Below are 21,800 nucleotides of genomic sequence, written 5' to 3'. Positions count from 1 at the left end.
AATTGTACATGTGGAATCTTTGGACAAATACAAAGTTTTATTAGTTGTAATTTTACAACATAATTTTTTAAAGTTGAGTGACCTTTTGAGATGTCGATCAACTATAGTAATTTTTTAACCCATTAGCCATCGTAGGAAATTTCCAACTCCCTTCTAGTTTTTGGAACCTTCCTTTCGTTATACACAGAAAAAAACAACAACTAGGAGGTAAAACATGATTTGCTTTGTTCCAACTCCTTTAATAATTTTCCCTTCTTATGAAGTTCCTATTTTGGCATCACTACTATTTTCGCCGATGAAGAAAAACAGAGGAGGAAAATGTGAATCATTTTTATAATTAACTTATCGTAAACGTGATTCGGTTTAAGTGAATTATATATCAAAAGAATCGATACATCAAGAGGAGTTCATATCTAAAATTTTGAATTGTTTATAGGAGATTTTAAGTTGATTGGATTGAAAAAGTTGATCCACAATGTAAACTTTATTGCATCAACAATATATATTAATTTACATATATATCTTTGATATAAAATTATATATCATTTATTTCGTTTGAACATAATTTTTGTTGTCAGTATATATAGATATTGCTAATTTGAGGCTATATTTAATGGAAATGAAAATTTGGCTACATTAATTTGGTGCAAGTAAAACTACTGTATTGTATATTTATGAAATTATCCCTTTATATGTTTGCATTACAATATTCAGAAGTTACGTTTTAAGTCTTTAAAGAGTTTATGTTTCAATAGACACAAGTTTAGTTATTAAAGGGAAGAAAGATTAAAATTTAATGACAAATTGTGCAATTAAATGCTCAGAAGAAACTGACAAACGAAGGAATGACTCATATTTTCTCCATCTACGTTTCAATTGTTTATCATAGTAAAGTTAATTTTTGTAACATAATATTATTGTCAGAGTTAACTGCATAATGATACTGAAAATTAATACAAATAAATAAACAGAATAATATTAAGAACGAAATTTATATACTTTTATATATCTAATGCGATTCGAGTCAATAAAAACAATCAATACCTCAAAAAATGGATCATAGCTATGAAAATTAATTAGGACTAGAAAAGTTTAACCTACCGTGGGATTATATGTAATCAACGGTCAGCAGCGATCATTTACGTTAAAAAATGATGAATATGTGTAACCACAGATTTAAGGAAATAATATTTAATTTCACTATTCAAAATTGAGTGTCATGTGCATCCCTTTGCTTTTTATTACAAGGCTTAAAAAAATGAAATTAAAATAAAGAACGTGCCTAGTAAGATGAAAATTTAAAAGGAATAGAGGCCATAAATTTTCAGCAAATAGTGCAATAAAAAAAAAGGAAAAAAGAGAAAAATTCGCCTTTTAAACTTTTTTTTATTATCATTATCCCATATTAGTTTTATAAATTCCTAGAATTTCTCATTTTCATGCATCATATTGATGTATTAGCGCATTAAATTAACGTATCTCGCGCGTCAGATCAATATATCACGCGCATCAGATTAGTATATCATGTATAAAGTGTAATATATTTTACTTAACAATTAATGCATCTCACGCATCAGATAAATGTATCAGCGTTTATATTATTGTATCAGTTTGAGGGATTTCTGTAATTATAAACTTAATGATTAATAAATCTTGCACATCAAATTAATGCATCATGTATTTTTATTTGTTAATTGTATCAAAAATATATTTTCACTTTTTGTATATTAAAAGACAAAATTTTGAGCATAATATAAGCATTAATAAATTGGAACAAAAAAATTTTCTGTAACAATTTTAACCCACAATTCATTTTTATTTGTCAATATAAAAAATATATTCACTTTTTATATATTAAGAGACTTTATTTTTCTTAATATTGATTACATATTTTCAAGTTCTTCCTCAAAATCTAAAACCAATTCATCAACGAGTATGATTGAATTTTCATATTAATCGTTAAAGCAGAAAGAACATTTCACAACAAATATAGAAAATGATAGGAAAAAATTTATTCGTATCGGTGTTTCTTTTAAGTCAATGTAAAATACATTTATTACTTGATTTAATGAAGTAAAATGAACTATAAATTTAAATACATGTTATGCATGTATTGGCTTGGTGTAAACACCCGGTGCGAGTTAGTTTTACCCAAAATGATACCCTATCAATATACATTGTGGGGTAATGATGAAATTGCTTCATTTTTCACTAGACGCTTGAATTTAAATCCGAATATACACAAATTAAGAATACCATCTTAAATAGAGCGAATAGTATGCAATTAAAATTTAATTAAAATTCTAATATAAACTCCAAAAAAAACTAAAAATAAAAATGATACCGAACCCAAAGCACTATGAGTAATTACTACGACAAAAACAAAGAAAAAAAGAAGACGTGAAGTCAACGTTCGACCCACTCCCTTCTCCTTGGCGCCTTTGCTTAAGCTTAATTTCTTCTATGTATAACATCACTCTTTTTGGCAGCTGAATTGTTTACACATTTGCACCGATTGATCTGACCTCAAATGGCATGGCAACAGTTCACCATTGTCCTATCGTTTATCTCTCTGTTCATACGTTACGGTGTCGTTTCCGCTATCCGAATTTCTCATATTTCCAATGTCAGCTCCGGTTTCCTCCCGTCGCCGGCCGACGGAAGTCTTCACACAACCATGTTACTTCCGCTTTTTCCTCCGAAAGACACTTCTCGCCGTGTTGAAATCTCCCGTCGGCACGTCCAGAAAAGCCCTGCCAGTGCTCGCATGTCTCTCCATGATGATCTCCTTATCAACGGGTTCGAATTCGTAGCTATTGCTCAGAATTTAAATTTAGGAACTGTTACTAACTGTTTTGGTTGCTGATTTCTCAACTTTTGATGCAGATACTATACGACTCATATTTGGATTGGAACACCACCGCAGAAGTTTGCTCTTATTGTTGATACAGGGAGTACTGTTACTTATGTTCCTTGCTCTTCATGTAAAAAGTGTGGCAACCATCAGGTTGGTTCATCTCTCAACTATATCTTTGTCCTTTTGTTTTCTATTTCCTTTTTCTGGATAAATAGTGAAAGCTACAGATTTATCTTAATTTTCCAGTTATGTGATTTGTTAGCTCAGTAATTTCATAAACGATTATTAAAGAGAGGTACTATGTAAGGCAAACCTAGGATTTGAAGGTTTCGGGTGCACCAATATTACCTTAGGCTAAACTTAAAATAAAAACAATGAAAAATGGATTTAGCTGGATTCGAACCCTAGTTTCAACGGCACAAGGGAACTCATATGTTCCTCATGAATGCATTGTTAAATATATCGTAGTTTCTGTTAATTTCTCAAGATAGAAATACATATATACACATAATTTTTCCAAAGTAAACAGGTGCATGTGCACCCCTATTTATAGGTGTGGGTCCGCCTCTGAGTCTATCAATGTTTTTCACTTAGAATTGTGTGGCATTTTGATTTCCTTCTTTTGATCTGTGGTACTATGCATGTTTTCTTACTTAGGATCCTAAGTTTCAGCCGGAAATGTCAAGCACTTATCAATCTGTGAAATGTGATAAGACTTGTCCCTGTGACCTTAAGAGGCAGCAATGTATTTATGAGAGACGGTACGCCGAGATGAGTTCAAGTTCCGGGTTGCTTGGAGAGGACGTCATATCTTTTGGAAATCTAAGTGAGCTTGGACCACAACGAGCTGTTTTTGGATGTGAAATTGCGGAAACTGGTGATCTTTACAGCCAACGTGCTGATGGAATAATGGGCTTGGGTCGAGGGGATATCAGTATAGTTGATCAACTTGTTGGAAAACATGTAATCAGTGATTCTTTCTCCTTGTGCTATGGAGGTATGGATTTTGGTGGTGGGGCGATGGTTCTTGGTGGAATAAAATCCCCTGCTCACATGGTCTTTACCAAATCATATTTTGGTCGCAGGTATGTATTGGAAATAATTCTTATGTATACATAGGAATGTTAGGTCCTCCTAACAAATACACTTGATAAATCTTACGCATTTACTCTAGTCTCGGATGGCAACAGCCCGTACTACAATATTGAACTGAAGGAGATACACGTAGCTGGGAAGCCGCTGAAAATAAATCCTCAGGTTTTTGGTGGAAAACATGGGACTATTCTTGATAGTGGTACCACCTATGCTTACCTTCCAGAAGCAGTATTTGTAGCTTTCAAGAGTGCTGTAAGATATTGTTATCTACATATTTGCCAATGTTTCTGTCATTTGTTTGATCCAAATCTGCCTGAGAAAACGAGTAGTAGCAAAAGAACACGCTATTGGTGAGAAGATTTTCCTGAAGAAATTAAAAATTATCAACAATTTGCTTGTGTAGGTGACGATCCAGTATTTTCTGAAAAGGAATGACCCAAATAACTCTTGATCCTGAAACACCACAGTCTAATATTGTTCCTTCTTTTGCTGCCATTTTTTCTGCTATCAAAGGACATAATTTTCATTGCATAACCACTTATTATAGTTGTTTCATGTTTTAAATTTCTCAATTTGGTAATACAACACTTCCAAACCTGATTTGTAGAATGTCTTTTTTAGCCGAGGAGTTAGTGCTATCTTGTTTTTTGTTAGTAAAACTCTAGTTAAAAGAGTTCAATTACTGCAATTGAGAGGATGAGAATTTGGGCCTATTGAATAGAGTCCAAGTATTTTTGCTCTCTTAATTTTTAGTTTTTAATTTTTCCATCAGTAACAACCTCCTTACTCCTTAAAGGTAGGGGAAAGGTCTGCGTAGATCCCACCCTCCACTTGTGGAAACACACTGGGTATGTTGTTGTTGATGTTAGTAGGTAGTAACTTTTGTTATATTCAGAGTTCGTTGTAAGCTTCTAGACATCTTTGATGTTGTCTTGCATTGCTTTTGCTGTGTTATATTTAGTGAAGGGATAAGTGGATCACTAGTGAGTAATATCTTTAAATGCAACTAAGTCTATTCCTTTCTGGATGAACCTCTCAACTTCACTTTTCAGGTAATGAAAGAGCTTCATTCTCTAAAACAGATAAAAGGGCCTGATCCTAGTTTTAATGATATCTGCTTTTCAGGGGCTGAAAGGTATTAAACGAAGAGTTCTGAAATGAATTTGGTGTCTATGATTTTCTCGTTTAAATTTGTTTTCTTCCTATTATTGGTGCTACCCATATTATTAATATCTTATATATTCCAGCGACGTGTCACAGCTCGCAAAGAACTTTCCGCCTGTTGATATGGTTTTCAGTGATGGAAATAAACTAACTCTCTCTCCTGAAAACTACTTGTTCCAGGTAGGCATCTTATTCTTCTTTAGCACTTCGTTATTTATCTTGCCCGATGCTATTTTGGCTTCAGATCCACTGTCTTCTTTTTCTTTTACTATTTTGTATTGATTATTTCCCCCCTTTTCCAATGTACCTTTTATGCTTTAAAGCATTTCAAAGTACGTGGTGCTTATTGCCTAGGAATTTTCCCGAATGGAAAGAATCCAACTAGTCTTCTTGGAGGTACTTCTCACTACTTGACAAAGTTCATCTTCCTAACTCTTCTATGCTGAATATGCATGCTTTTAATTGCAACAGGAATCGTTGTTCGCAACACTCTTGTAACTTATGACCGTGAAAATGAAAGAATTGGTTTTTGGAAAACTAATTGTTCCGAGTTATGGAACAGACTGAATCCTCCACCTCCATCTCCATCTCCATCTACACCAGTGTTTTCAGGCTTGGATAACCCAAACTCTACTGCACATATGTCTCCTTCACCAGCTCCTAGTGGACCTCCTGGGTACAATATACCTGGTATGAAGAGACAACTTTTCTCCACATAGTATTTCAACTGGAAGGTTACTCTTGTACTCTGCCCATTAGGGTGCTGTCATAACTAGAACTGTTTATTTTTTTTTTAGCATTTCTACTAGGAAGTTCTGAATCTGTATATATTAATATAATTGGTCTTCTTCTTCTTCTTCTTCTTCAAAAAAAAAAGATTAATACTGTTGTTTCCTTTTCAATTTTCAATCTTATGAAAGTGAGGATCAAGTTTAGGTTTGCATCTTGCTTATGTTATGATGTATTGCCTTTGATCAAATCATTTTTTGACAATTAAAATTCTGCCTCTTACACGCGGGTCCAGGAATGCTGCTGTCTTTATGTTCCATTCATTTTGACGTATGACCTTCCATTCAGGTAGTAAATCATCTAGTAACCCTGGCATGCCAAACTTCCTAAGAAGCACGCCTGTTTAAAATTTTTCTGATGTCATGACATTCTCAACCTTCTTTTAGCTGAAGAAAGGTTTAATTAAACTGGAAGTTTTAATTAACGACTTCAAGGAATACTGAAAACCTTGGTCCCCTTTTATCCCCTTTCCACTTTTTGTCCGACTGTCCGAGTTTGACCACTGATTTACTCAGATCTTAAATAGGCTAGATAACCTTTATTGTTCTATTAATTCACAACTGATGTGATTGGTAAGTGCCAATTACCAAAGCAATGTGTTTGTCTTTTTGGGATATATTAGTGGACAACAGTATTTTACTACTTAAATGGTCATTTGAGATTTGCTTTTCTTAAAAGATGACACTTGAAATACAAATAGGTTGTTGGTTAGCTAGTTTTGTTTATTATTCTTCTGCAAAGTTTGATAAATTGAAGGTTTAATGTGTAAAGCTGAATAGTTAATGGAACATGCACTGACAATATGCTGACTGTCCAAAATTCACTCCACTAAGTTACAGTAATAATTGCCAAATTTCTGGTGAATTTTGTGACAGGAATACTCTGTACGGTGACGAGCATGAGAATTTTGTGGTAACTTCCTTGAGGGAAGGAATGACAATCTCCAAAGTTTCCATAATAGTTTCCTGTTTTCTGTTGAAACATAGGCATGTCTTTTTACCTAATTTCAGTTTGATGTACCTCTTCTATGTTTGCGTAATCTCAAATGAGCTGACTTTTATCTTCTGAAAAAGTTGTCAAGATTTCATTTAATTTTGCTAGTGTTAGTCACTTTTTCCTACTTCAGTAACATATTTTCACAAACTTAAGCAAGGTTCCGCTACAGATATGATGGCTACTGAAGTTGGATAATTCATAATTCCATTAGAAATACATATCATTATTATCAAATTCATATTTGATGTCAACATGCAGGGGAGATTGAAATTGGGCTCGTTACATTTTACTTGTCACTAAGTGTCAACTACTCAGAGTTGAAGCTACGGATACCAGAACTTGCCCATTCCATTGCCCAAGAGTTGGATGTTAATGTTTCACAGGTAGTTTGATATATTGTGGTAATTTTGGCAGACTCCTCTTTTTTTTCTCTTTTGATAAGTTACACCTTTATTAATCAAAACAGCATTGCCAAGCTGCCTATATTTTGGCATAGACAGAATGTCTGAGATTTATTCTTTCCAAGGGGGTCTAAAGAACAAAAATGCCCTGCTACAGTACTAATCCAAATTAAACTGAGAAGTAAGAGCTTGTAATTGAAGTTTTTTGTTGTTGTGGGGGTGGAGGTGGTTGGGGGAGGGTTTGAATAGGTAGTTTCTTTTCTTGGTGAGCATTTAGAAGCAAGTTTTGGCAACCGACGACATAATAGCACAGGAAATGGCTATGCAGTACTAGGGGTTTGTGAACTTAGTTTTAAGAAGTCTTTTATTAGTATGATGTAGCTTAGTTCAGAAAAACTTCACAACTCGAGCTTCAGAAAGCCTATCTTATCTTGCAGCATTTCAATATAATATTTGAACGCCTGATTTCTTTTATGTTACTCAATCTCCACTGATCTTGAGTTCTAACTTTGTTACGCGTGATATATCAATCATCTATGTCTTAACCTGAAGCAAGGTTGGCAGCTATACTAATTCTCATCAAGGATTGACTATTTTTATGATGATCCTTAACCTATGGCAACTCAACTCTTCTATCTGGACTGTACTGACTATGCTTTCAAGTAGGTTGATTCAACTTTCATTGACATGATGATGTCACTTATCTTGCAGGTTCGCTTAATGAACTTTTCAGCGAAGGGAAATGATTCCCTCACTAAATGGGGCATCTTTCCGGCAGGATCTTCAGACCGTATGCCAAATGCCACTGCAATGGTGACTTAGCGTTCTAAAATATGTATAGCAGTCCTTTCAGTTGAAGAATGTGTATTTATTCATGATATATTATGCAGGAAATAATAGCTAGGTTGGCTGAACATCATCCTCATCTAAAGGATTCCTTTGGAAGTTATAAATTGTTCGACTGGGGCATTGAATCTCCACCAAAAAGGTGTACAAGCAATTACTGCTGTCTCTTTTGCTAATTCCTTCATTTGTCTACCCCTCACAGTTCTTTATTCTCTCTTTATCTTTCTCCTCCATTCCTTTTCCATGGTAGTTTCATCTTTTTCGTGCCTTGTGGGCTGTGTTAATAATATTATATCACATCCTTGATTTGACATGATTTTAATTTTGTAGGAAGCATTGGCCGCGAAATTACTTGGCCCTAGTAGTACCATTTTTAGTTGTTTTAATAGTTGGACTATCAGCTCCTATTGGATGGTTAATTTGGAGGCGAAGGCAAGAACAGGCTCTTCCTTATGAACAGGTTGGAAGTGTTGAAACTGTTACTCGCGAGCAAGAACTACAGCCACTTAAATGAAAGGGGATTATTTGCCAAAGGATGGTTCATGGTTAAAAGGAAATTTTGAAGTGGAAGTGTTGATCTCATGATTTAAATTTTATGGGTTCGAGTTCGAAATTCTACCCCAACCCATATGTTTTATTGGGTTTGCAATCTATTATTTGTACTTCAGTGAAAAAAAAACTCACACATATATAGGGTTAGGATAAGTTAAATCTGTATCTTTGTTCTTCATACCACTACCACATCGTATGATGTTTTTTTCTCTCTCTTCTGATTGTGGTGGATTTCATTACAGTTTATGCACACATTCATTTTTCTACCAAAGTAACTTTATATATGAAATCCAAATTAACAGCAGCAAGGGTAATAGAGAGTTGCAATTCATGCTTTTTATGAACTCGCGTATTATAAATATGACGGTTACAAGTTACAACTAAAGTTAGCTACAGCTATGTGAATGCATGAACGATGAGATGTGAAATTTTGACTGTTGATTAAATCGAAAATTAGTCTCCCAACTCAATAGCTAGCTGTGCAAGAAAATACAATCTTTTTTATTTTTCACAAGGAGAGATTTAATTAAATGAACAAAAAAATGATGTCCTAGTGAAAATTCATGGACCCTCAGGTAATTTGAGACTGAATAAATAAGCTAACACCATGAAATTGAACGTTGATAAATCGCGGAGAGACTCTCCAATGTGATATTCCTCTAGGAGATATGAAAACAAGCCCTCCCACCCACATTATTACACGAATTTTTTTTAATTTTTTTTTTGTCTAGATAGAAGAACAACCCTTCTCCAGCTCTGTTGTTTTGATACACCTGAAAATTGCATACATATTAATAGGTCAAAGTAGCAAGAGGACTTCTTTTTCACAGCCTAAATTGGTGGTGCAAAAGAAAACTCAGGTAATGCACAACCACAAAAAAGACCTTGATAACCAAAAATCAAGAAAATGAAAGAAGGTTAAGTTGAAGGTGAGAAGAACCTGGAAACTACGTATTTAGCTCTTCTCATAAGTTGGTATGGGCACTCCTGAATCTTTTGAGAGATTCTTGTAAGCATTTTGCAATCTCAGAGTTATAGGTCCTACTCGACCATCACCAACTATACGTCCATCAATTTTGACAACCTGTCCATGCAAGTAACAAGATAGTCCCACAGAATGATAGTAAATCAGCACGAATAAGTTAAACACCAGAATACTCAGTGTCATGTCAATGGTAAGATTCAGATTTCCAGCTCAGACTTTTGAGCGATGATAGATTTATTTATGACCTGCAGACTCAATATAATCTACTTTGGCATGCCAAAATTGTGTAAATTAGGATTGACCCCAATTGAAAACCAAGCCAAGGATCGTCAGGTAAACATATCAATTATATGGTTAAAGAAAACAGTTTCAGTTCTGTATGACTGAGTCAGCCACATGACACTTAAGTTTTAATTCAATTTAACATTTTTAACCTACCGGGCTCAGCTCCCCCATAGTTCCTGTTGTCCACACCTACAGGAAGTGAAAGATTCATATTAGAGGAAGCAAAAACAGAAAAATGATGAGACAACCAATGGTGTTGGTGATGGTCGAGTCGTACTTCACTAGTGACAGTAAAAATGAAAATGAGAAGCTTTGGCTTAACACAAACATTTCTCAACACTAGGTAGCAAGAAACAACAAAACCAAAGAGGAAGGCATCTCTAAAACAAGTAGTATCACAGATAATGGAACAGAAGAAGCACAATTGTGTTGGAATTATCTTTGCAAAAGGAGTTCTCGAAGCACACAATATATTCCCTTAAATTACAGACTTAAAGAGTCGGACTGCAAGAATATCCTTGTTACTTCGGGTCAATGAGAAAACAAGAAAGTGGGCATCTTTCATGCATAATGATCACGTGGACCAAAGAGTGGGGAAACTGAACTTCCCTGAAAAATGCTTAAAACATCTTTAATTCATTAATGTCAAGCGTAGGAATCACGAAGCTCGTATTCTGTATATCAATGAATTAAAAAAAAGGAATCCGCATTGAAACCAAATGAGATGAGAGTCTCAATAGTAGTTGATCCCTCATGTTTCATGAATCATACATTTAGTGCAGTGATTACCTAGTCCATCAATACAATATACACAATTTTCAAAGTTGAATCTAAAACAAACATAGAAACCACATTTAATAAATAGTAAATATTTACTTTCGACTTTTTTTTTCCAGGTCAATGATATTGTCTTGATAAAAAACAAAATCATTGACTTGGATAAGATAAGGTTGGAGGCTAAACACTGGGCATAAGGAGTTTGTAAAAGCTGTTGATATGAAGAATAAATATTGAAATAAGTGAATTTACCCCAAAAGAGATATAACCTCTTTTTAACTATTTGTATTTGTAGTTACACTAGTTTTGGCACAGGTATGCACAATGAAGAGGTTTTCATCTGATTCTTATATTCAAATAACAGCCGCAAGCTTCCTCAATATGGGGGTGGGGGGTGTTGTGACAGTAGGCACTATGATAGATTACCGGTGCTAACCCAAACATTATTGCATCACTGCTGCTCTATTCAATTTTAGAGCTGCAGTAGATGCTTAAAAAGGTATTCAAGCTAAAGTAAAGTTTGTCAGGCATGGTTTCTCCAGAAATTGGAATAGGTTGAGTTGTGTGATAAGAAGGACTTCCACCTTGTGTTAAAATACTTCATTTCATAAGTTCTCAAGCAGCTTCCTTAGATACATTTACATGCAACGATAATTGACAATGTCTGGAAGCACATCTTAGGTAATGCTTGAAACAAATTTTCTAGGTTTTCAACGAACAAATGCATAGTTAAGAGTATACACCTCATCAGCAGTGTGAAATTCTGATAAGCTAATTCTTCGCTCCTCTAAAGCTAAACTTTCCTTCAGCACAAGCTCCATGACCTGCAAAATAGATTGTTGATCATCAAGCAGATAACTCTACAAATTTATCACTTCATCAAGGACCAAAGGTGGAGAGAAGGAGAGAGACAACTAGAGAAGAAGAGATCTTCTAAAACTTACTGTTGCTCTAGTTATGCCAGGAAGGCAATAATCAGCATGAGGTGTCACCACACGCCCTTTCTTCACCAAGAACTACAGAGAATAAAATCATAAATTTTATCAAAGATAGGAGAAACACAAGACCTGATGGTGGTAATAAAGTAAAAGAAAAAAATGCTCAAACCATTGCAATGTACTAAATGACCAAAGAATTGTGTGAGAATGTGCTTTTGAGTTTTGTGGTTATACCACCAAACACAGGCAGATATTACAGAATAAAAGGGGAATCTGTTGGAAAGGACATGCAATGACCTTCTCTAAAGTGTGGCTTGCCTCCTGAGGAATAAAGATTGGGGACCTCAAAGAGGGGAACTATAGGAGTAAATGTGCTTACTATATTTGTAGCATTAGTTTCTGACACATAGCCATCTTTATCGAGCATGATTGCATCATCAGCCCCAGCATTATTACCTTCTATCTGCACCAAAAGAGAAATTGCTGTCAATTACAGCCAGGTGGATGCACACAAATCATGCATTGTGGTGGTGCAACGAAGACAAGAAACAACTGCAATTTCTAAGGATTACCCTGCCTTCACCAAACCGGAGTTGTCTTTGTATTTTCACATAGTATAATTATCAAAATGTTACATTGTCAAGAAGCAATTGTCCAGTTACGGAACCAGAAAACAATTCTTCCATCATCCCAGTTCACTGTTGATGTCCAACTTTTTTACGTACATTGATATATTTGATCGACATTTAAAAATTTATAACCTTAGTTAGGGAGTGGGATAAACATTTTATGTACTTCCAGCTTTCCAGCTGATCCAACAAAAGTTTAGCTGCATAACCAATCAATTTGACTACAAATGTGAAATTGCTATAATTTCTTAATATGAAGTATTGAAAAGGTAGAAGGTGAGATAAGAATCTGCAAGCAGACATAAAAATGAAGAACTGTCAATATGAATTTCAGGGTCGCAGTTACGACTTCCTCACAATAGAAAGATTATGTATATACTCATTCTATTGATTTGCATAGAGAAAAATACCTTTGCAAGAATGTTGTTGAGAAGGTTGTTATGGTGAATCTTTGAATCCAAATTCTGTAAAGGAAACAACAAGTCGTTACATTTAAGACAAGAGGTACCCCAAACACAGTTTTTATTAACAGTGATCAAAAGCTCAGGGTAACATGAACTTCATTGGTTTTTCACTTAAAAGATAGTTCAAGGAATTATGTATTGCTTTCCTCAATCTTTGGTTTTAAGATAGTAGCAGCAACAGAAAAGAAAGTATTCCACATCAATAACTAGTAAGTATAGATCACTTAGATACCTTAACCTAGGATTAAATATAAATCATGAGAAGAAACTACAATCTTTGGCCAACATCATCTTGTGGGTTATGGACATGGTTGGAAGGAAAAACCTTAATTCATGGTTTAATTCTCAGCAACACATCACCATCCTTACTTGGACTCAATATCAAGTTTGTTCTAAAGGTACTCCAGAACAGGGAATTGATAAAGCTAATAGAGAATGATTTTTTTAAAAATTGGCTCAAGTCTTGATGGAAGAGCTTGATGAAGGAATTTGGAAGTACAGGATCCACATGATGGTGTTAAAGTTTAAATTAACTGAAAACAGCGGAGAGTAACACGATGTCAGATTTTCTATCCATCTTTTATTTTCCCTCAATTTCAGGCAAACGGAAGTTCCTCAGGATACCTCAACATAATCATGCTTTATGATAGCTATCTCAACTGTAATTAACAAAGTGTCGAGTTGTCACTCACCATTTTAATAAATGATCGCTATTAACTAGCACTGTACCGTTAAATCAAGTTAAAGACCAATGAGAGGATGAGCAACCAACTCCAGTATAGAAAACAAGAAGCACAAAAAACCATCTGTTCCAAATTATAAGAGATAAACAACTAAGAGCGAAATTGTTTCACCAGATATGGAGCCCTGATATTTGCACTCGAAGATGCTACTGAGTAGAAATTTGATTCTGGTTTATTACTCAAAAAAACAACTACTACAAATACTTAAGCATAAAAGAAGAAATGTGAAAAATAATAATCTGGTGTAGTATATAGCATATAATCGAATTGCAACTATATGATAGAGGTTTTCTTTTGAAAAAACTCAAGGCGTTACCTAAAGTTTCAGGGTAAACCCTCCCCCTCTCTGCGGTAGAACAAAGGATCAGGGGAATGCTGAGTTATCAACGAAACCACAACTCCCCTCAAAGATGATCTGAACACTTGAATAAGAATCTTTAGATGAATGGAAATTGTTTTAGCCATAAGTGATAAGGGCTTATGCTCCTAGGTGTTTTGATGATCTCCTCACAAGTGCAGGGACTCGGTCCTGCAGAGTATAGAACTTGTCCAGTTGTCAAAGTGCTGGACAACTGTAAAAGCTGTCTGCGTCAGGAAGTTGGTGAAGCGGCAGAGTACTTCACCAATCAGAAGCGACGAGGTTGTTTGTTTGATGAGTAATAACTCTTCATGGTATATATCAAACAAACAACAAGAAGATTTATTTATTCATTCAAAGAGAGATATTATCAAGCCTCAATAGCAAGGACCTGATAGAAGTGCATCTTTTGCTTTCTCTACTTGATGCTTTTGTTTGCTTGTAATTGTTCTTGTATAATAGGATTAGTTTCACTTGTGAAAGAAACGTTTCGAACTTGTGTGAATCATTGTAAGAATCGAGTTAATGGTAATGTAGGTTCTTACTCTCAAATCTATATTAATCAAGTTAGGATTAGTATAGTGGGCAGTGTTGTATTTGTCCTGGTTTAGCTAAGTGATAGGAGATATTACTTAGTGTGGAGATTAGCAGGCTAATCTCGGGTTGTAACTGGCTTTTACTTTTGCTTGCTGAAGATTAGTGAAAGAAGTTCGAAAAGTCCTGTTGAGAACAGATCGTGGTTTTCCTGCCTTGAGCAAGTAGGTTTCCACGTAAAGTTGTCTGTCAATCTTTACTTTCTGTATTTGTTCTTTATTGTTGATATTACTGTATTTGCGGACCTGGTTCCATCAAGATAACTGGACGCATACATTCCAACAATAAGGATAATTTGAAATGATTTTTAAAGCCAAAAAGGGGGCAAGGAAAAGACAGAATCTCATGAAATTACTAGGTTCAACTAGAAGAAATATCTTACATTTGGTGAATTACGACGAGTGGTTGCCGTCACTAACATTAAGCCCTTTTCATTGTCATATACTGGAGGTTTCCATTCAGCAAGAACTTCAAAAAAGAGTATTATAAAAATATGAGAAAGGAGGACAACAAATAAGAGTTTTAGGCTACACCAGTAAAGTACAGAAAGTGGACACTTAGTATTTTAATGTATCTTCTTTTATTTTTTATTGACATTGAAAATTCTAGGATGGTGTTTATCTATTTCTTTGTATATCTCTTTTCCAGACTATTCCTCACCAATACACAGAGAGAGAAATGCAGTCCAGGGAAAAGGTTCGCTGACTAATTAGAACATTCTTAATTCAGACTTCAGGCAACTGTAACTTAGATATAAGAACTCTTAAACAAGAGTAGTTCATGATAAAACAATTTTCATGCGTACAAGATGACAATGTAGGCTGAACCTTGATATAATAATGAAAGAGTATACAAAGTAGGCATTCAGACAACAAAAAGATAGAAGGAATCTTACCTATTAAAGTACATCCATAACGATTGAATGCTGGGCTCATTCCTGAGGTTACCTAATGATAAGAACATGAGAAATTCTAAGGCCATAGTGAAAGAGAACTAGTATTAAAAACATAATATGACCTAATGTCCAGGCATGCGTTTATATCAGATTCCAAAACAACGACTGAATATGGAAATAGATAGAGTAATAGCAATTATAGATTACCTTTTTACCACGTGTCAAAGTTAGTCGGATATGTGCATTATCAAACATTCCATTTCTTAAAAGAGTCCTGAAAATAGCTTCTTTGACCTGCATATTCTTGCATCAAGTCACAAGTTCTACAAATTTTACTACATACTGTAATGTAGAAATCAAAATCTTAGAGGACCTAGACCCAAACAGGGAATCACCACAGCATTTTACCTCTTCGCGAGTTGGTACATTGCTGAAAGCTAGTGCTTTCGCAGAGTCGAACATCCTGAGAAAAGGAAACTTAAATGTAAATTTAGAGCAAGAAAAAGCATTTTAGACAATGGTCACACCTCATACAATCCATATCTTATATCTTACAAATGGGGACTAATTTAGCACTAGTTGTTGTCACTTACCTATCTAAATGCTCCTCAAGCTTAAATACCTTTCCGCCATACACTCGAAGTCCCTCCCAAACTCCATCGCCACCTTGGACAATTGAATCAAATACTGAAACCTAGAAAATGTCTTGCAGTGATAAAAAATTGAGAGCTAGTTGAGCAGGAGAGCAGAAAGAACAGAATTATTCGAATATCATTCTTGGTAAACTACGTTACCATTTTACCTTCGCAGTCTCACGAGGCACAATCTCATCACCAACCCATGCAAGCAGCTTCTCATTAGCAGGAACAGGAAGACTAGGATGAGGTAAAGTTGAGTTCAGGTAATTAGAAGAAGATCGTCTAGCATGACGTTTAAGCATGTTGTAAAAGGGTAGGCTTTGCTCCAACAAATCATACAATGATGTGGGAAATGGCTGAAAATTTTTAGAAGGAAGAACTATGAGCAAATGTCTTTCACGTGACATTTAGCTTTATACATGATTATTTAGAATGTTCTAGGAAGAAACGAGCTGCCAGCAAAATCGAAACAATTTAAGACTGAGTAACAACAAACAGGTTCAACTTTCATGGGATTAATTTTGAATAAAAACACATTGCACTGCACATGCAAAAACAACAGGTGACTGGTAAGGGTGGGACATGTAAGAGACTTCGTTTAAACAGTTTCTTCCATTACAAATCCACTCGGCACAATATATCTCCGCCAATAAAGATAATATGTGAGCTGTGGATAATCCCGGAAAAAGAATTCATGTGCAATCATACTTGGTAATACAAACTGAAGTAAAGAGTGTCCCTCTTCTTAATTTTGTAACCTGATGGCACTAAAGATGAGTTTCTTAAATGCCACTATGATACTCTGTTTGATCATTAAAGTTTTTGCATAACAAAATAGTTATCAAGGATCTGTGAACCGTATACCGTAGGGTATTTCTTTGCTGGAGCAAAACCTGTTGATTTATGCACACTTTTATACCACCATGGTGCCCAGATGCCATCAAATGGTTTCGGTCCAGCTTCCCACCTGAAAACTCCAATGAGCTTGAGATTTAGGTATAGTTGCAGTTGTTTAACTCCAGAGAGATCATTTTCTTCTGATAAGGTAACATAATCTCATTAATACGGTGACATAATCTCATTAATACGGTAAATTTTCCGCATACAAAAAAGTATACCAAAAGTAGAATCTACACAAAAATATGGCTCTCTACAAAGTATAGAAAATTTTCAATACTGGTGACTCCAGATAGACTATTGTCAACAACTTGTTAAAAGTTCTAGCGCGAATTTAGCTTACCTGAGCATTGAATCTTGAAATGGAATGTCAAGGTCTTCACAAAGGCCACGCAGGGTCGCCTGCAGAAAGACAATTAGCAGAGAATTCTTAAAAATGTTAAGTTGTGAAACTTTATAAGCAACTAGACAAGTAATCAAGACACTCAATCCTGCGATCATTCCTCATGTAAGAGTTGGGGGAAGGTCGTTTAACTATCTTTCTTTTTCATTTCTCTTTCAGTTGGTATAACAGACTGCCATGTTTAAAACAAGATGAAACAGGAAATTGAGGGGAAAAAGTTGAACCAGATAAAGAAGACTGGACATTGCACTAACTGCACTAGAACTAGTGCTATGCATACTTTTATAAATGAGGTCTTAACATTTATTCAATAGAAGCAGTGACCCTACTAGTCATAGTTGGTGGGACACTAAGCCTGACCCTACGCTTTAGTTCATATGAATCAAATTGCACATAGAAGGCTCTCACAGCAAACCAACTGATAGCATAAACACAAATTAGGCCTAAGCTTATTATAATGAAAACACAGGATAAATTGTGTTACCATATAAGCACAATCGCTTAAAATTTCACATTCATAACAATTCCTTTCCTCTTTTTCTACAAATTAATGAGCAGCCATATCTATAATTCTAAAACCATCTATGAAAATGTTCACACTGGCAACTCCTTAAGTCAGTGCAAAGGATATTGGCCCATGACCATGTTTACTTTCATCTTCAAGAGCAAGCATCCTGGCTCTCAGGGAATAGTCAGTTATTACATGTTACTGCATGACAAGAATAGCTGTGATTGAAACCATAATTTCAGTAATTTAGGCATCATTGGACAAAAGGACCATATCTTTCTAGTATCTAAGTTTGTCGACATTCCCACCTAGGATGAGCATAAACAAGAACCATACTTTCATAAACCAGTAACGAAAGGGGATTATGCTTCAAATTGAATAATGCTACTGGAAACGAACCTCGGGATTTTCACGAAGATCTGCAGCATCAATAACTGGTGGGGGTCTTCCTGATTCAGATAACTCACTGTATACGGAGACCAGCTCTGCCAACCCCAGCTCAAGAAATGATGGAGGTACAATCTTGTCAAAGGATGGCTACCGACATAGCATATGTAAGTTAAATTTGTTAGAAGCAGAAATAACATTTATACATCAAATAGAAAATGAAAAATAATAAAATATGAAATAAACAGAGAAATACAAGATGAGCAATGTCACATAGTTAATGACCCTGCTGCTAGTGATGCATCGGTATTGAGATTTCCCATTAATTTGCTTACTTAGTACAGTGACAAAAGCACATAATTTTCTTTTTTTAAAAAAAAATACTGAATAAATTAGAAACTTATAACCAACCATCAGTAACAAGAGCCAAGACTTTAACTTAAATTACCAAGATATCAAGGGGATTCCTTATCAGTATGAAGTGCTTTCCTCTTTTCATCAATTCATTTGTCAAACCTGGCACACGTTGTTTGGCTATATGCTGCGAGAAGGAAGAAGGAATAGTGAGAAAATTTGAATTAATGATCTAATTACAGATCTCTATTACCAAAAACTGCCTACAGCACTATGTAGTGCTCGAAACCTATCAAAGACCAGACCCTTGAAACTCAGTGATTGACCCACAATGTTAAATGCATGGTTGCAGGCTTGCAGCTGTCTAGACAACTTATTGGGTCTTCATCTTATTTATCAGAAAACTCAAGCCAAAGTTGTCAAGCAATAGCAAGCATTCCTATATAACTATTAATTTACTTTATATAAAATTTCTGGCATAAGAATGTGTTTTACCATTTTAAAAAAATCATAATCATAGTAAAGAACTCAAATCTTACACAAAGTCCACAATTTGCTAGCATTAGACAGCAATGGTACCTAGAAACAGTGTTAGTTCATGCTCCTTCCAACTACTCTTTGATGAACAATCACAAAATGATGGAGCTTTGGGAGAAACCAGTACTGAGAGGAGAACACATAGTCAAAATTATCTTGAATACCCTTCCGACGAAACACTCAGTTGCTAACTCTCAATCATACAAATCGTATGGTGCCTAAGTTGTTAAAACTGTTATCTGAGTTTTAGCAGCAAGCAGACACATTTCCAACATTTTTCTACAAGTAAATAAAATCCATCTTGATGTTCCTTGTCCTCTGATATAGAGTTAGAAGACTCTGAATATGAATCTATCTCTATTTGAAACGTAAGAACGATAAAATCCAATAACGCTGGTAAAGAAGAAATCATAACTTCTAGAGCATTCATAACTTTATTCATAAATACAGCTATGATGCTTGCTAGATTACCTTACAGTAGCGATACTTCTTTACTCCTGCACCAAAGATGACCTCTTTCACCACCTTATTTCCATCATTCTCCTGCTTATTTCATATAAAAGTTAGTCTAATCCAAGATACAAAGAGCACATAGCCATACATTAGGTACACATATTGAAAAGAATCAAGATTGCTATACTAGGTATCAAAATTGCAACTCAGCACGAACGAAAAAACTGGAAAAGGATGTGATTCATGAATGTCGTACTCATCTTACATACCAGTTCGGATCGAAGTTTTTCCTTGTAAGGTCTATCCACTCCAGTGACTCGCAAAAAATTTGCATACAGTGGTTCATCAAGAACTTCGATGTCATTTCTCTGTAACACAAGAAAATACTCTTATGCCAAAGGGCATGTATCACGGTATAATAAATCCATCAAAATAACACTATATACTCTAGTTAATCAAACGAAGATACAAGTGTTGAGACTGCTTAGGATTCTTAACCATCTAATCAAGCAAATAGAAATTACGTAGGAGCATTATTTTCACTGAAAAGAGGCAGCATATATATTCACAGGAAATCAGGATTATCAAACAGGCATTGAGAAGAGCAATTATTTACTATTGCAGTGTTATGTGACATGCAAGAGAAACTTACCAAACTCCACTTCCATCATCCTCTTATTGAAGGGAATGGGGATTTGAGAAGCATCCTTATATCAAGATTCATTAACATAAATCATCATAGTCTAAGATTAAAAGTCACCCAAATCAAGAAATCCAAGAATTTCATGATTTTTCAAGAAACCAACATTTATTCAAGAACCCCATCTCACACAGAGAAAAAAAACAGAATCTTTTTGCCCTCAGATTCATCAAGAATGATGGTAAACAAAAGAATACTCCTCACCTGGGCAAAAGAGTACATGAGGCTGGTGCTTAGGGACCTGGGTGCAGACCAAGAATGTATCACTTCAATTTCTTCTCCCATTATCCAAGACTCAAGAATTGCACAACTTGGTTTTGTGAGTTTGAGAGAGTCAAGAATGTATCGCCTAAATGTTATGGTTCTTGAAGTTAGCAGCAACAACGTAAGTAGACTAGTTGGTGAAGAGGACAAGAAAGGATAACGACAATTTGTAGTATGTCCTTACCCAAAAATATTAAACGTCTCATTATTAGTTTGATCTGCTTTAATTAAATATGAGAAATTGAAACACGCCAGCTAGCTGTGGAGGTTCTTTTATAGTAATAAAAAAATATATATTTAGATTTCTTGATTTATTATTCAAGGGATATATTCTTCCTTTCAAGTTTCAAAATATTGAAGGAAAAAATTGTCGTCTCATTAATCCAAAAATATAAATTTTGCACTTATACTACTATAAACATAGTTAGTGAAATCAATTTAGGGAGAATAAAATATATATTGAAATGTTATGATAATGAGAAATTAAATCTTTAAACTGTCTTTAAATTCTTTTCCCTCAAAGTAAAAGATGAGTCAAATTTAGATAATTTTATTCAATTCAATTACAATTTCTTTTAGTATAATTTCCTAATTTACTTAATTATTTATTTCAGAACATATAATAATACAACTTAAAAGTTCACGACCGCACATGATTTTTGTCCAATATATTTTTCATTTTTTAAAAGATTCTTTTTTATAATTTTCTGTCCAAATTGAATTATCAAATTAAAAGGAGAAAAATTAAATCATGTTAGATTTTCTTTTTCTTAAAAAATATTAGTTATTACTTCAAGAATTCAAATACCGAAACAGTAATATAAAAGCATATTCCATTTGTTCTAATATAAATCCAATTATCTCAATTAATTGCTTTTGTTTGACGCTAAATTTGTAAGATGCTTTGTTACTTACTTATAATTTATAATTATAGACAGCTGATTAGATAGTGTCGAATGCTGTCATGTATGATTAATATAAGATAAGACATTTTATTTTTTAGTGACGCTCTTTTTTGAGTATTTTTTATAGGAAGTACGATAATTTATTTTCTAAATAGTATTGTGTCGGCATTTGATTTGATTTGAAGATCTTTTAAAATTTGTTTTTAATTGCATGTCAATTTTAGGAGAGATATTATTATTTTTTTGTATTCAATTAGTAAGTGGCCGAAATTACACTGAGCCAGTGTCTATCGTCTAGTGCTCAGCAGGTGCTTGTTGAAATGTTTCTTCGAAATTGAAGCATTACTTTGCTTCTTATAATGCTATGCTTTTGAGAACTTAACATG

At 34.5% G+C, this 21,800-nt stretch overlaps 2 protein-coding genes across 2 annotated transcripts; one reads left to right on the top strand and one right to left on the bottom strand.

Moving 5' to 3' along the window:
* The first annotated feature begins 2,321 nt into the window (after positions 1-2,321).
* Positions 2,322-9,004, top strand: LOC101258996 (aspartic proteinase 36-like). Its single transcript, XM_004230123.5, has 12 exons — positions 2,322-2,799; positions 2,887-3,007; positions 3,515-3,942; positions 4,048-4,204; positions 5,005-5,087; positions 5,200-5,296; positions 5,440-5,512; positions 5,588-5,806; positions 7,160-7,284; positions 8,014-8,115; positions 8,193-8,290; positions 8,479-9,004. The coding sequence occupies exons 1-12, from the start codon at positions 2,531-2,533 to the stop codon at positions 8,660-8,662; spliced, it is 1,956 nt and encodes a 651-aa protein (XP_004230171.1). The 5' UTR covers positions 2,322-2,530; the 3' UTR covers positions 8,663-9,004.
* A 176-nt stretch (positions 9,005-9,180) lies between these two features.
* Positions 9,181-21,713, bottom strand: LOC101258698 (branched-chain-amino-acid aminotransferase-like protein 1). The gene is made up of 20 exons (XM_004230122.5): positions 20,450-21,713; positions 19,815-19,913; positions 19,564-19,635; positions 18,650-18,742; positions 18,214-18,351; positions 17,247-17,305; positions 16,871-16,973; positions 16,171-16,362; positions 15,962-16,062; positions 15,777-15,831; positions 15,576-15,662; positions 15,369-15,420; positions 14,856-14,941; positions 12,725-12,778; positions 12,065-12,148; positions 11,692-11,763; positions 11,491-11,571; positions 10,124-10,159; positions 9,641-9,784; positions 9,181-9,473 (listed from the first exon to the last, which is right to left on the bottom strand). Exons 1-19 carry the CDS (start codon positions 20,528-20,530, stop codon positions 9,656-9,658), a joined length of 1,674 nt encoding a protein of 557 aa, XP_004230170.1. The 5' UTR covers positions 20,531-21,713; the 3' UTR covers positions 9,181-9,473; positions 9,641-9,655.
* Positions 21,714-21,800: the final 87 nt, after the last annotated feature.

This window comes from Solanum lycopersicum, chromosome 1 (genome assembly GCF_036512215.1).
Source record: "Solanum lycopersicum chromosome 1, SLM_r2.1".
Classification (NCBI taxonomy): domain Eukaryota; kingdom Viridiplantae; phylum Streptophyta; class Magnoliopsida; order Solanales; family Solanaceae; genus Solanum; species Solanum lycopersicum.
The sequence above is the reverse complement of the archived record's forward strand: the minus strand, read 5'-3'. Positions and strand labels throughout refer to the sequence as shown.

Excerpts from the sequence above, each read along its gene's own strand:
- LOC101258996 (XM_004230123.5), top strand. The coding sequence starts at position 2,531 with ATGGCATGGCAACAGTTCACCATTGTCCTATCGTTTATCTCTCTGTTC. Across the intron at positions 2,800-2,886 it reads GATGATCTCCTTATCAACGG|ATACTATACGACTCATATTT; the intron begins GTTCGAATTCGT and ends CTTTTGATGCAG. Across the intron at positions 8,116-8,192 it reads TGCCAAATGCCACTGCAATG|GAAATAATAGCTAGGTTGGC; the intron begins GTGACTTAGCGT and ends TATATTATGCAG.
- LOC101258698 (XM_004230122.5), bottom strand. The coding sequence starts at position 20,530 with ATGGGAGAAGAAATTGAAGTGATACATTCTTGGTCTGCACCCAGGTCC. Across the intron at positions 17,306-18,213 it reads ATCTTCGTGAAAATCCCGAG|GCGACCCTGCGTGGCCTTTG; the intron begins GTTCGTTTCCAG and ends GTCTTTCTGCAG. Across the intron at positions 12,149-12,724 it reads TCAACAACATTCTTGCAAAG|ATAGAAGGTAATAATGCTGG; the intron begins GTATTTTTCTCT and ends CTTTTGGTGCAG.